This window comes from Schistocerca gregaria, chromosome 6, assembly GCF_023897955.1.
Source record: "Schistocerca gregaria isolate iqSchGreg1 chromosome 6, iqSchGreg1.2, whole genome shotgun sequence".
Classification (NCBI taxonomy): domain Eukaryota; kingdom Metazoa; phylum Arthropoda; class Insecta; order Orthoptera; family Acrididae; genus Schistocerca; species Schistocerca gregaria.
In genome coordinates, this window is record NC_064925.1 from 497012901 (window position 1) to 497028697 (window position 15797).

General features: G+C 42.3%; 1 protein-coding gene across 2 annotated transcripts in view; it reads left to right on the forward strand.

Moving 5' to 3' along the window:
• Positions 1-15797, forward strand: part of LOC126279024 (ATPase family AAA domain-containing protein 2-like) — a 215332-nt gene that overhangs the window by 140805 nt on the left and 58730 nt on the right. For both annotated transcript variants that reach the window (XM_049979414.1, XM_049979415.1), the window contains one exon: positions 14140-14339. In XM_049979414.1, coding sequence (XP_049835371.1) covers positions 14140-14339 — 200 coding nt within the window. The remainder of the gene's footprint in view (positions 1-14139; positions 14340-15797) is intronic.

Sequence of the window (15797 nt, forward strand, 5' to 3'; positions counted from 1 at the left end):
TATACTGTAAGCTTTAAGAGGTTATTGTAGGACCACCTGCTCCCAACCATTGTGAAAAACCTTCTTTCTTACACTAAAGGCACGATAACTTCTTCCAATGCATTTCCAAAATTTGTGTTCCATTATCATAAGACGTCTTAATTATCTACATCGATACTCTGCAATCCACTGTATAGTGCGTGGCAGAAGGTACTCTGTACCATTACTAGTCATTTCCTTTCCTGTTCCACTTACAAATAGAACTAGGGAGACACGACTATCTGTTTGTCTCCACATGAGCCCTAATTTCTCATATCTTCTGTTCATGGTCCTTAGGCGCAGTGTATGTTGGAGGCAGCGGAATCATTCCGCTGTCAGCTTCAAATGCTGGTTCTCTAAATTTTCTCAATATTGTTCTTCAAAATGATGTTGCATTCCCTCCAGGGATTAGCATTTGAGTTCCTGTGCATCTTCACAACAGTTGTTTGTCGTTCGAAGCTACCAGTAACAAATCTAGCAGCTCGCCTGTGAATTGCTTCAATGCCCTACTTTAATCTACCTGACACGGATCCCAAACACTCGAGCAGTACCCAAGAATAGATTGCACTAGCATCCTACATATGGTCTCCTGTACAGATAACACATATTTTCGTAGAATTCGCCCACTAAACTGAAGTCAGCCTTCTGCTTTTCCTAGCACAGTCCTCACATGTTCATTCCATTTCATATTGCTTTACAATGCCTAGATTGCAAACGACATGACTGTGTCAAGTGGGACAGTGCTAATGCTGTATCTGAACATTACAGGTTTGTTTTTCCTACTGATCCCCATTAACTTACGTATCTCTACATTTAGAGCTAGCTGCCATTCTTCACACCAACGAGAAATGTTGCCTAAGGCGTCCTCAACCCTCCTACAGTCACTCAACTTTGACATCTAACCGTACACCACGGCATCATCAGCAAACAACTGCAGATTGCTGCTCACCCTGACTGCCAAATCATTTATATATATAGAGATCAACAGCAGTCTTATCATCCTTACGTAGGGCTCTCCTGATGATATCCTTGTCACTGATGAACACTCGCTGTCAAGGACAACATACAGGGTTGTATTATTTAAGAAGTCTTCAAGCCATTCACATATCTGTGAACATATTCCATATGCTTGTACCTTTGTTAACAGCTGGCAATAGGGCACCTTGTCAAATGCTTTCTGAAAACCTAGAAATATGGAATCTGCCTGTTGCACATCATAGTGTTCAGTATATCATGTGAGAAAAGGGCAGTCTGAGTTTTGCACTAGCAATGCTTCCTAAACGATGCTGATTATATACGTAAGCTTCTCTGTCTCAAGAAAATGTATTATATTCGAACTGAGATATGTTCAAGGGCTCTGCAGCAAGCTGATGTTTGGGATATTGATCTGTAATTTTGCGGGCCCATTCTTTTGTTCTTCTGGTATATGAGAGTCCCCTACACGTTTTTCTGGGCGCTTGGGACTTTGCACTGGGTGGGAGACTCACAATAAATGCAAGGTAGGTAAGGGGTCATTGCCGAAGAGTACTGTTTGAAAATCTGAATTTGGATTCCATCCGGACCTGGTGACTTATTTGCTTTCAGGGTGTATATGACCCGGGAGATCCGGGAAAAACCTGGGAAATTTTCATCCGGGAGAAACCCGGGAATTTTTTAGAATTCTGGATATTCTTGCATGCGCTGCAGGCCCAGAACTGGGAGGGAGGTGGGGGGCAAGTTCATACTATTGAGGGGGAAAAACCTTGTTTCACAAAGCAACTAGCGTCCAGCAGACATAAGTCTACCGATTATTCATATGACTTTGAAACGCATCCCTGTCGGTTTTTGAACACATTCCAAGTTGATTTCTGAATGAAGCGTAAGTTGATTTTTGAATGCTTGCATAGTGTACATAATGCCTATGTCAGGCGAATCCTTGTTGCATGTAGAAACAAACTTTCCTACAGACAAAAGGGGCTATACAAGCTGAGCGGAGTAAGGCTGAACGGATGAATGCCAACTGCTGTCTGATTGTATGATTGGTTGGGTTTGCGAATGATGAGCGTTGTTATAATTACTAGCTAAATCCATGGATTCAGACTACAGGAGTGGAAATAAACAAATAACAGCTATGAAAGATTGTGTATTACCTTCTCGGTGTATCTAAGAAAATGAAATTTTGGCTAGATCGCTATACTAGTAAGGGCCAGTTGTACAGTCCCCGGCTAGCAGGCGCTTTAAATTCTATTCTGGAAGAAGCGCGGAAAACGTGTTGTACGAAAATTTAGCAATGCCTAACCGGAGAATAATCGCGGGATAACTAAACCGGTGATTCTGGCGGAGTTAGTGGAGTTAACCTGCGAATAAGCTTTGACATTGGCAGGAATAGTTACAGAATTAGTGATAACAGAACTGTTTGTTAGAACGAGGAAGGAGAAGAAACGGGGACATCACATAAATTATGGAACAACATGACGATTCCAAGTTTGTATAAAAATTCGTACTACTACTTTTCGATCTCATACTTGAGAAACTGGAGCATGTGAATGAAGTGTGAATCTATTTCCTAACGTAAGGCTTTTCGCTTGTAGTAGGCCTAAAAGAAATTCGATATTGGTACTTTGTGAATTACATTCTGTCGTTACAAAAAAGACCGTTTGTGCCGAAACAGTCTCGTTTATTTGGTGTGTATTACAATTTTTGCGGTATTAGGAAGGCCTATTTTGTTTTATCTAGCAGAGTGTGACAAAATAGACGTAATCAGATCGGGAAACACCACCAGTTATGGGTATTATTTGCATTAACAGCTTCTTCAGTATTAGACGATGACATTTCGACTTTTCATGTAGCAAAACATTTGACGAACTTTGATGAGGTAATAGATCTATTCAAAGAAAGGAAATCATGCCATGTAAAGCTGTAGCAATATTAGAGAGAAAAAAGTTCTAGGAGCTAAGGATTGAAGAAATGTGTATCATCTTGCTTGTCCCTTTCTTTACTGGCTTTATGTATCCTATATTTAATTTTATGTCACACAAAGCAGCAAGTTGTTAGCTGATAGGGAATAAAGAGTGCAAATTTTCTGAAGAGGGTTAGGATGTTAAACTGGCCAGTTGTAAGCAAGAGTGGCGCCACATGACATTTTAATTTCCACTGTCCTGAATATGGTTTGATGGCATCCATTACAAATTATACATGTTTCAATTCCATAGAGCGAAGTACAGTTACGTGCGATAGAAGAATGCTGTGTGAGGAGGCAAGGCACTGCTCTTTGGCACACTTACGACCAAATAACATGTCTTACATTTCCTCGAACACACGTTTTATGCATCAGACTCTTCAGAAAGATGTACACTACAAAATGAACGTATTTTTTGAAAATTTGATCTCCCCCCCCCCCCCCCCCTCCAATCTCAAACGCTCAAGGAAATGGCCGAGTATTGCACCAGTTCAGAAATATCTTAGATCCAGGGCTGATGCGCAGAGCGGTCTGAGTTACAGTGGGTAGTCTCCACCTCACCTGTGTTTACATTTAGTGATTTTGCTGTTTCCTCTTCGTTTACTGCTCTCAAGTCAAATGAAAACAAAACAGATTTCTGATTTCCACCTTTCTGACAGTCAAGCATTAATTGCCTTGCAGAACAATGAAGTTATTTTTGTCGGTTTGGTAAAGAAATTTTCTTTTAAATTCCACACACTGTTCGCTGCATTTCATGTGCACGTTTTTAACTTCTAGCATGTATGGCATTATGCCATAATAAAGAACCAAATATGAGATAACGCAGTACTGGTACTCCAAGAAAATTTACATCCCGAAAACCACATTGAAAAGCTTAATACCAGGTCGTGGCCTACTTAACTGGGAATATGGACATACAAATGTGCACTTTAAATGTGCACAGTTTAGTATGGGCCTCGAAATTCCTATGCTCTTGGAGTATCCTCTGACGTCTTGTTTCTTCTGTGACATAATGTACGATCTTTTAATGTTTTACACGTCCGAACATACGGGCTCCCTGCGACATTGTAGCTGCGCAAGCGCGGTGACGCCAGTCATCTGGCGCTCTCTGGCAACTGCGGAAGCGAACCTATTTCTAACAGGTTGCGGGAAAATATTCCGAATGGTGGTTTGAAAAGCGTTACCATCAAAGTACCATTCTGGCAGTTACAACGGAGCTATGTGAGATAATGTACAATGAATTTCTTAAATCACAGAGCTTTTGACTTTCAGTTAAAAATCAACTCTTTGATGACGAGCCATTTAGATGAATTTCGAGCCCAGAAGATCAGACATTTAAGCCGTTATTAAATATTTTACGATCACATTTGTGTGATGTATCTTAAATTGTAATACGTGTATAAAAGACCAACATTGTATGGGAAAGCTTAGCTTCTCTTGCAGCGTATTAATTTTACAGACCTATATTACATGTGAAAGCTTTGCGTTTCGTGTAGCACCACTATGTAAATTAATTTAAACCATTAACTTTTTCTGTTTGTGTGTTCGTGCTACTTAAAAGTGATGTTGCTATTGGCTGACTACATCACGCCTCCTAAGCTCTGAATACCCGCTGTTATCTGCTGGTGAAATCACGTGGCTTAAAAAGCGCATCTCAGTCTTTATTTCAATGCTTCGGAAAGTAACATGTGGTGTTTGGTGGGATTCAAATTTATACTGTCGTAATACGAAAATATGCAGCGTACATGTTGCTCCACATCAAAGATCTTTCCAACACGCATTTTCCCCGCTGTGTTTACTTTTAAAAAGCACCGGGAAATTCTACTCCCGTGTATAAAACCATAATCATTCAAAGGTTAACAGGGAAAAAGTATGTTTTCACTCGGGAGAAAGTGTATTTTTAACCGGGAAATCCGGGAGAAATCTGGGAATTTTTTTTCCTTGTCCACGTATACACCCTGGCTTTAAAAGCTTTCAGTTGTTTCAGTACGCCAGTGATGGTTACTACTGTGTCATCCATATGGAAGTCTGTTCAATGCCAAACAATGGTATGTTTGTACAATTCTCTTGTGTGCAAGATTTTGTAAACATGAAATTTAAAACATTGGCTTTCGTTTTTCTATCTGCAACTGACACACCAGACTGATCAAGTGACTGTGTGGAAGGTGTAGACCCACTTAGTGATTTTACATGGGACCACCTCTTGTATTCTCTACCAAATACTTTGCTGAGGTATGTCTGTGGTAGTAGTTGTACGTGTCATGCATAGATCTTTTCACGGACACATGAATCTCTACTAACCTTTGCTTGTCGTAATTTGTGCATTCTCTTTTGAACAGAGAGTGCAACAGCCTCCGCTTCCTCAGCATTTTCTGAATCTTGTTGTTAAACCATTGTGGGTATTCTGACCTTATTCCAATTACTAGGCACTTAATTCTCCGTATCACGACTTATAGTTTGCTTAACCTTTCCCATGATTCCTCTACGTCCATCGTACTGGAACTGAGTGACGTCAATTCACTGTCTAAGTAAGATGCTAACACCTGCTTACCTGCTCTTTCTAGCGGAAACACTCCTAGCTTTCTTAACTGACTTGTTAACCCTTGTAACCAGAATTGTTATAATGACATCATGATCATTAGTCCCTATTCCTATGCTGACACCGATAAGGCCTGGTCTATTTGCAGCTACAAGGTCTAAGATATAGGGGCTAGATAATCAACTATGCCTTTTGTGGTTACACACGGCAGCTTCCTACACAGTGTGTTCATTTCCTTCTTTGAAGAATCTGTGTTATCCACCTACAACAATCAATTCCTTTTCTAGTCATAATTGATGAATGTTCATATTGTCTCACAGTAAGAGCCTTCTTACATAATCTTCCAGTACTTAACATTCTCCCCTCCCCAAATGTATTACTTCTGGGATTTCTCAGGTATCTTTCTTCAGATTGATTCCCACTTCTGCAATTGTGCTATTAAAAACCTCTGTCCGTAACAAACCCACTAACAGCAATACAACTAGGTTGACATCTGTGACATAATGTGCCTCAAAAAGACCAACCTACAGCCTTGGCGTCTGTGTATGTTACATCAACAGTGAGAAGCAGAAGTTATTCAAATATTAATCTTCTCAGAGCCTATACTGACAGACAGTATCCTTTCAGCTAGTCCCAGAATACACTACTTCTTTTTTTGTACTATAATACCATTTGCTGACCAGTACTCCGCTATCTACATTTATACTCCGAAAGCCACCCAACGGTGTGTGGCGGAGGGCACTTTACGTGCCACTGTCATTACCTCCCTTTCTGTTCCAGTCGCGTATGGTTTGCGGGAAGAACGACTGTCAGAAAGCCTCCATTCGCGCTAGAATCTCTCTAATTTTACATTCATGATCTCCTCAGGAGAAGCAATATATTCGATACCTCACCCAGAAACTCCCCCTCTCGAAACCTGGCGAGCAAGCTACACTGCGATGCAGAGCGCCTCTCTTGCAGAGTCTGCCACTTGAGTTTGCTAAACATCTCCGTAATGCTATCACGCTTACCAAATAACCCTGTGACGAAACGCGCTGCTCTTCTTTCGATCTTCTCTATCTCCTCCATCAACCTCCTTTGTTGATGGACTACATTTTCTAAGGACTCTCCCATTGAATCTCAACCTGGTACCTGCCTTACCAACAATTAATTTTATATGATCATTCCACTTCAAATCGTTCCGCACGCATACTCCCAGAAATTTTACAGAAGTAACTGCTACCAGTGTTTGTTTCGCTATCATGTAATCATACAATAAAGGATCCTTCTGTCTATGTATCCGCAATACATTACATTTGTTTATGTTAAGGGTCAGTTGCCACTTCCTGCATCAAATGCCTATCCGCTGCAGATCTTCCTGCATTACGCTACAATTTTCTATTGCTGCAACTTCTCTGTATACTACAGCATCATCCACGAAAAGCCGCATGGAACTTCCGACACTATCTAGTAGGTCATTTATATATATATGTGCTTGTGTGTGTGTGTGTGTGTGTGTGTGTGTGTGTGCGTGTGTGCGCGTGTGCGTGTGCGCGCGTGCGCGTGCGAGTGTACACCTGTCCTTTTTTCCCCTAAGGGAAGTCTTTCTGCTCCCGGGATTGGAATGACTCCTTGCCCTCTCCCTTAAAACCCACATCCTTTCGTCTTTCCCTCTCCTTCCTGAAGAAGCAACCATTGGTTGCGAAAGCTAGTAATTCTGTGTGTGTGTGTTTGTGTGTTTTGTTCATTGTGCCTGTCTGCCGGCGGTTTCCCGCTTGGTAAGTCTTGGAATCTTTGTTTTTACAATGGTCCCATAACACGCCCCTGTGGCACGCCAGAGGATACTGTAACTTCTGTAGATGTCTCTCCATTGAAAACAACATGCTGTGTTCTGTTTGCTAAAAATTCTTCAATCCAGCCACACAGCTGGTCAGATATTCCATGGGCTCTTACTTTGTTTATCAGGCGACAGTGAGGAACTGTATCGAACGCCTTCCAGAAGTCAAGGGAAATAGCATCTACCTGGGAGCCTGTATCTAATATTTTCTGGGTCTCGTGAACAAATAAAGCGAGTTGGGTCCCACACGATTGCTGTTTCCAGAATCCATGTTGATTCCTACAGAGTAGATTCTGAGTTTCCAAAAACGACATGATACTCAAGCAAAAAACATGTTCTAAAATTTTACAACCAGTCGACGTCAGAGATATAGGTCTAAAGTTTTGTGCATCTGCTCGACGACCCTTCTTGAAGACTGGGACTACCTGTGCTCTTTTCCAATCATTTGGAACCTTCCGTTCCTCTAGAGACTTGCGGTACACGGCTGTTAGTAGGGGGGCAAGTTCTTTCGCGTACTCTGTGTAGAATCAAATTGGTATCCCTTCAGGTCCAGTGGACTTTCCGCTGTTGAGTGATTCCAGTTGCTTTTCTATTCCTTGGACACTTATTTCAGTGTCAGCCATTTTTTCGTTTGTGCGAGGATCTAGAGAAGGAACTGCAGTGCGATCTTCCTCTGTGAAACAGCTTTGCAAAAAGGTGTTTAGTATTTCAGCTTTACGCATGTCGTCCTCTGTTTCAATGCCATCATCATCCCGGAGTGTCTGGATATGCTGTTTCGAGCCACTTACTGATTTAACGTGAGACCAGAACTTCCTAGGATTTTCTGTCAAGTCGGTACATAGAATTTTACTTTCGAATTCACTGAACGCTTCACGCATAGCCCTCCTTACGCTAACTTTGACATTGTTTAGCTTCTGTTTGTCTGAGAGGTTTTGGCTGCGTTTAAACTTGGAGTGAAGCTCTCTTTGCTTTCGCAGTAGTTTCCTAACTTAGTTGTTGAACCATGGTGGGTTTTTCCCGTCCCTCACAGTTTTACTCAGCACGTACCTGTCTAAAATGCATTTTACGATTGCCTTGAACTTTTTCCATAAACACTCAACATTGTCAGTGTCAGAACAGAAATTTTCATTTTGATCTGTTAGGTAGTCTGAAATCTGCCTTCTATTACTCTTGCTAAACAGATAAACCTTCCTCCCTTTTTTATATTCCTATTAACTTCCATATTCAGGGATGCTGCAACGGCCTTATGATCACTGATTCCCTGTTCTGCACTTACAGAGTCGAAAAGTTCAGGTCTGTTTGTTATCAGTAGGTCCAAGATGTTATCTCCACGAGTTGGTTCTCTGTTTAATTGCTCGAGTTAATTTTCGGATAGTGCACTCAGTATAATGTCACTCAATGCTGTCTCCCTACCACCCGTCCTAAACATCTGAGTGTCCCAGTCTATATCTGGTAAATTGAAATCTCCACCTAAGACTATAACATGCTGAGAAAATTTATGTGAAATGTATTCCAAATTTTCTCTCAGTTGTTCTGCCACTAATGCTGCTGAGTCGGGAAGTCGGTAAAAGGAGCCAATTATTAACCTAGCTCGGTTGTTGAGTGTAACCTCCAACCATAATAATTTACAGGAACTATCCACTTCTACTTTACTACAGGATAAACTACTACTAACAGCGACAAACACACCACCACCAGTCTCGTGCAATCTATCCTTTCTAAAGACCGTCTGTACCTTTGTAAAAATTTCGGCAGAATTTATCTCTGGCTTCAGCCAGCTTTCTATACCTATAACGATTTCAGCTTTGGTGCTTTCTATCAGCGCTTGAAGTTCCGGTACTTTACCGATTGCTGCTTGGTCCTCGCATGTCCTGACTTTGCCCTGCACCGTTTGAGGCTGTTGCCCTTTCTGTACTTGCCCAAGGCTATCTAACCTAAAAAACCGCCCAGTCCATGCCACACAACCCCTGCTGCCCGTGTAGCCGCTTGCTGTGAGTAGTGGACTCCTGACCTATCCAGCAGAACACACAGCCCCACCACTCTATGGCGCAAGTCGAGGAATCTGCAGCCAACACGGTCGCAGAACCGTCTCAGCCTCTGATTCAGGCCCTCCACTCGGCTCTGTACCAAAGGTCCGCAGTCAGTCCTGTCAACGATGCTGCAGATGGTGAGCTCTGCTTTCATCCCGCTAGCGAGACTGGCAGTCTTCACCAAATCAGATAGCTGCCGGAAGCCAGAGAGGATTTCCTTAGATCCATAGCGGAACACATCACCTGCAGATGGGTGCACCCTGTACACTTCATGGCATCTGGAAGGACCCTTTCCACGTCTGGAATGACTCCCCCGGTATGCACATGGAGTGCACATTGGTTTTCTTCCCCTCTCTTGCTGCCATATCCCTAAGGGCCCTCATTACGCGCCTGGCATTGGAGCTCCCAACTACCAGTAAGCCCACCCTCTGCAACCGCCCGGATCTTGCAGACTGAGGGGCAACCTCTGGAACAGGACAAGCAGCCATGTCCGGCCGAAGATCAGTATCAGCCTGAGACAGAGCCTGAAACCGGTTCGTCAGACAAACTGGAGACTCCGTTCAGCCCTCCGGAATGTCTTTCGCCCCCTGCCACACCTCGAGACGACCTCCCACTCTACCACAGGTGAGGGATCAGCCTCAATGTGGGCAGTATCCCGGGCAGCCACAGTCGTAGTCCGATTGGGGGATGCATGGGACGAGCTGGCCGTCCCTGAGAAACCCTCATCCGGACCCCCACAGTGATGCCCATTGGGAACAGCCTCAAGCTGTGTGACTGAAGCCAACACTGCCTGAAGCTGGGAGCGAAGGGATGCCAACTCAGCCTGCATCCGAACACAGCAGTTGCAGTCCCTATCCATGCTAAAAACTGTTGTGCAAAGAACGTCTGAACTAATCTACAGAGAGCACAAACAAATCGACACAAAATTTAAACGGTTATTAAAATACAAGATTGCCTAGTAAATGCAGTAATGCTGCTACTTGCGCACTGCGGACACACTGCTCGGCAGCGGAAGGAGACTACGCGATTTTTCACTATTCAGGTACTAAAACACGATTCTACACTGTAAAATACTATAATACGCCTGAAATTTATGAATTAAACAATGCAAGTACCAAAAATGGGCAAAGAAATTACGAATTAAACTATGTAACAAATAAGTGAGCTAGGAGTATACGACTTTCTGCTGGCAGCTGCTTATCCAACGGCCGCAGGGAGCACACATGCATTGAGAAACTGTTCCACACCTGTTGCCTTTTAATGACTACCTTTTTACCTCGATGTGAAGGATGTCCTCCTCAAATTCTATTATGAGCCCCAAAAGTTAAAATTTATCACATCCCATCCTATTCTAGTACATCCATGTTCTACTCCCACTCCCAGTCCTGCGTTTGATGGTTCATTCTTCTGTCAAGAACAAGACCTTTCCCGTATACTTACTCATGTCATCCTATTGCAGTACTGTCAGTAGGCATGCCTATCCAGTTAGTAGTATGTCCAAATGTGAAAGCTCTCCTTTTATCTGCCGTCTGAGATGCAACTACTGCATACATTTTTATGCAGAAATTACTACTAGTCAGCTGCATACCCACATAAATGTACAAATGGCAGCTACTGACATCCTGTACACACTACCAGCAATGATTCAACAGCTGCTCCAACACTCACGCTGTTAAACTCCTCAAGTTCATAACCAGCAGCTTTGAACTATGCAGCATATCTTCCATTCCTACGAAATCCCCCACCCTGCTCCCAATCTGTTTCCGTCCCATTCCTTGATCCCTTTAACCTTATCCTTTTCGTCTCTTTTTCTCTCTCTCCTTCTTGCTCCTGTCCTACACTGTCATATGATTGTAGATGTTATTTTACCATAGCAAAGTGACTTTCACAGTGAGTGTGTTCACATCAAAGAGACACTGATGAGGATAGAAAAAAAGGCAAATTGGATCACAGGTGTCAAAACAGTTGTATTGCTGGCAATTAGTGGGTTTGTTATGGACAGAGGTCTTTAATGGCACAATTACAGAGGTGGGAATCAATTTGCAGAAATGACGATGGAAAGAAAAAAGTGCTGTGCTTTGAATGTATTTTGTGGACACCCACGCACCCCCCCACCCCACCCCTCCCGTATTACTCTGTTTCCTTACGGCGAAAGAGGACACACATTAAGCAAGCAGTATCTGGATTCCATCACTGCTGTAACTGCCAATATTCATTATAGGCAGCGTTTTGATGTATCAAATTTTCCTGAGTCATACCCTTAAGTTGTAACATATGAATGTGGAGCAGTACTGTGATTATAAGAGTGTTCAGCAGAAGGGTGTTCCTGTTCCTGTAACAGTGCTCCAAGCAGCTGCTAACATGATTTTGCATTGCAAGAACTAAAATTAGGGCGTCAGGCAGTGTCTGAAAGACGACCTACTGGAAACTAGGTGGGGTGGGGGGATTTTCACAAAGAGTTTTATTAGATTGTTTATTTGTGTGTTTTAACCACCAACTGCAATCTTGTTTTCTTCCTATTTGTATAATACACACGTCAAAAAAAAATGTTTTGCATCACCCCGGTTCCCAGTACTCCCAAAGATAGACATTGACTGTGGACATTGTATCACAGACACAGTCCATTTGACTGTTCAGGGATGTCACTAAACCAGCCCAAAGGTATAAACAACCATGCAGGAGCAGCGCCTATTAGATGGAGAGGGTCTGACAGGCGATCAGTTCCAGTCATTCCACCAGAAAGGAGGTACATGGCTCATGTTGTCTGTAGTTGACCATGCCTAGATGGTCAATACTGCAGTTCGATCGCATCTGCATTGTTACTTTGTGCCAGGAAGGGCTCTCAACAAGGGAAGTGAACAGGCGTCTTAGAATGTTGTTCGGACATGGAGGAGATACAGAGAGACAAAACTGTCAGTGGCATGCCTCACGCAAGCCGCCCAAGAGATGCTACTGCAGTGGATGTCCACTACCTATGTGGATCATGGGTTGGAGGAACCCTGACAGCAATGCTACCATGTTGAGTAATGCTTTTCGAGAAGCCACAGAACGTCGTGTTAAGACTCCAACTGTGCGCAATAGGCTGCATGATGTGCAACTTCACTCCCGACGTCCATGGCAGGGTCCCTCTTTGCAACCATGACACCATTCAGTGTGGTACAGATGGGCCCAACAAAATACCAGATGGACTGCTCAGGATTGGCATCACATTCTCTTCACCGATCAGTGCCGCATATGCCTTCAACCAGACAATTGTCAGAGGCATGTTTGGAGGCAACCCAGTCAGGCAGATGCCTTAGACACACTGTCCAGGCGAGTGCAGCAAGGTGGAGTTTCCCTGCTGTTTTGGAGGATCCTTATGTGGGGGTGATGTACGCCACTGGTGATCGTGGAAGGTGCCGTAATGGCTGTACGATATGTGAATGCTATCCTCCGACCGATAGTGTAGCCATATCGGCAGCCTATTGGCAAGGCATTTGTCTTCATGGACGACAATTCGCACCCCCATCGTGCACATCTTGTGAATGACTTCATTCGGGGTAATGACATTGTTCAACTAATGGCCAGCATGTTCTCCAGACATGAATCCTATCGAACAGGCCTGGGATAGAGTGAAAAGGGCTGTTTATGGACGACATGACCCACCAACCACTCTGAGGGATCTATGCCGAATAACTGTTGAGGAGTGGGACAATTGGACCAACAGTGCCTTGATGAACTTGTGGATAGTATGCCACGATGAATACAGGCATGCATCAATGCAAGAGGACATGCTACTGGGTATTAGAGGTACCGGTGTGTACAGCAGTCTGGACCACCACCTCTGAAGGTCTCGCTGTATGGTGGTACAACATGCAATGTGTGGTTTTCATGAGCATTAAAAAGGGTGGAAATGATGTTTACGTTGATCTCTATTCCAATTTTCTGTACAGGTTTCGGAACTGAGGTAATGCAAAACTTTTTTGATGTGTGTATTTTTATGAATCTAATTTTAATGCCGTCAGACTGTGGGCAAATTACGGAGTTTGACTCGTGTTGCTGTCCTTTTACTGAATATCAGATAGTGCTGTTTTCTTTTTAGAAGTCTAAAAGGTGGTTCACTCTGTCTCGGAAGATCTTTTTCTATAAATGATCAATAACATTGACAGATAAGTCATCATAGTGGGTCCAGTCAAAAAAATTGCACCATGATGTGAGCCACACTTCACCACCATAGTTATATTACTCCATTCCAACTTAAGTTTTTGAAACCTTTTCCTCCCAAGCATCTGTACCCATTTTATCAACTTTTTTGGTTTTCACCATCTCTTACTAAAATAATTTGGAAAATTCTGAAACCTACAAAATTGAGAATAAAAAATAAAAAAGACTTTCATATGTCAGTCACGTCCCCATTTCAATAGATAAGAAATAGCCTCCTCCCCTTCCACAGATGTTGCTCAGATACTTGTAATTTTATTATTCCGTATGACACATTCCCTCTGGTTAAATGTTAATTCAGTATATAGTGTGTGTTTTTTCTGCGTGTATGGTTTTTCTGTTATTTCTACTTTAGAAGTTAAGCATAAAAAATTTAGGCGAATCGTGTGAAAGGAAACTAATTGTATTTTGAGTCTGTGGGCTAACCTGTGATCAAATTTAAAATGTAGTGTCTGTGTCGTGTATTTCCTGTATTGTTACTAGTTGTTTTAGCAGCAGCTGTAACAAGGGTAGTTAGATTACAGATGTCAATATTAAGATAATTAAAGGAAATTCTTGCCATGTTTTTATCATATAATTTACGTTTTCTGATTTACAGGGAGCCTGCCGACAAACTTATAAGACATCGTGCTTGTTCTCTGAGAGATACTGCGTATACATTGATAAAAGCCCAAATGGATTCGGATTTTGAGGAGCAGTGTAAAGTTATAGCAAAAGCGAGAAGAGAGAGGGCAGAATCTCCATCACGATTTGCACCTGAGTTTGTGCTCACCACAAATGAACAAACTTCAAGTAAAGGTAAATGCCATCTCTGTTTTAGATCCTTGATGTTAGCAGTAAATTTGAAAGCCTGACCCCTTTCATGTGTATCTGGTAAGCATTTGTAAGGTAGTGTGTAAAATTTAAAATGCTTTTGGCACTTCATATTCAAGAAGGGTTCGTGGCCTCAGGCATTTATCAGTGAACATTCTCCCTCCTTAATCATACATCACATTTCCTATTGCTTCAGTTGGTTGATATTTGTGTCCTATCAGACACTTACAGTAATATCCTGCCAGATAGCCTTGCTCTTAATTACTGTAGGCTGGAGACCAACTCCTGGTTCCGTAATGGACAGTAGATAGTATCACTTCTAGCTGAGTGTTGTGTACAGTGTGTATGGTTGTGAAGCAATTTAGTCATAGAACCAAATTGACTTACAATTATCCACAAAAGTATCTGTAACTGATCTCTCAAAGACAGTGTCTGATGGAAGGGACATCCACCTCTGAATTCTACAATCCGCTGTCTGTTGGAGGGCACTTAGTACGCCGTAATGGCAGTGTTAATTCACTTCTTTACTATTCCACCCGCAGGCAGTGCACAGGAATTACAACTACAAGAAAGCCACAATTTTATTTGATCAAAATTGGGCATATGTGTCACAGGGAGTTACTTCTCAATCTTTATTTGTACAAAATATGCATAGTTCCAACAGGCCAGTCACTGTTTTATTAATTCAAACTAGCTGATTTTGGCCAGTGTCACCCATCTTCAGAAGAAACTGCCCAAAATCACTGTCTAAAATAAGACATGATGAAATAAAGCTCACCTTATATAAAAAAAATTGACTGCCAATGGTTGATATTAAATATGGTTTTGCGGTTCTAGGCGCTACAATCTGGAGCCGAGCGACTGCTGCGCTCACAGGTTCGAATCCTGCCTCGGGCATGAATGTGTGTGGTGTCCTTAGGTTAGTTAGGTTTAAATAGCTCAGAGTTCTAGGCGACTGATGACCTCAGAAGTTAAGTCGCATAGTGCTCAGAGCCATTTGAAATATGGTTTTATTAGTCAGAAATAAAAACAGCGACTGACAGGCTGATAATAAGTCTACTTTGCCCAATTTTATTGCATATTCATTACGCAAGATGTCAATAGTAGGAAATCGTGTTTTTCTTGACTTCCCTTAGAACATTGAGACTCAGAATTTTTAAAATAATTTTTTAGTGATACAGATCATATTACTTTAATAATGTATGTAAAAGCTCTAGCTGGTTAATCGATATATTTAATAACTCCAGCTGATAAAGATGAAGTATCCACAGGTGCTTGTCACTGAAAGTATAACATAGCAATTCTGAGTTATTGTTGGTGATTATTGTGTTTATTATTGGGTGAGAGGAAGCGGAGATCAGTGTCCAGGAAGCTAAGCTTGTTGAGCGTAGAGGAGCAGGGTGAAGTATGTTTGGCAGTTGATGTTGCGATTTTTGGGGAATG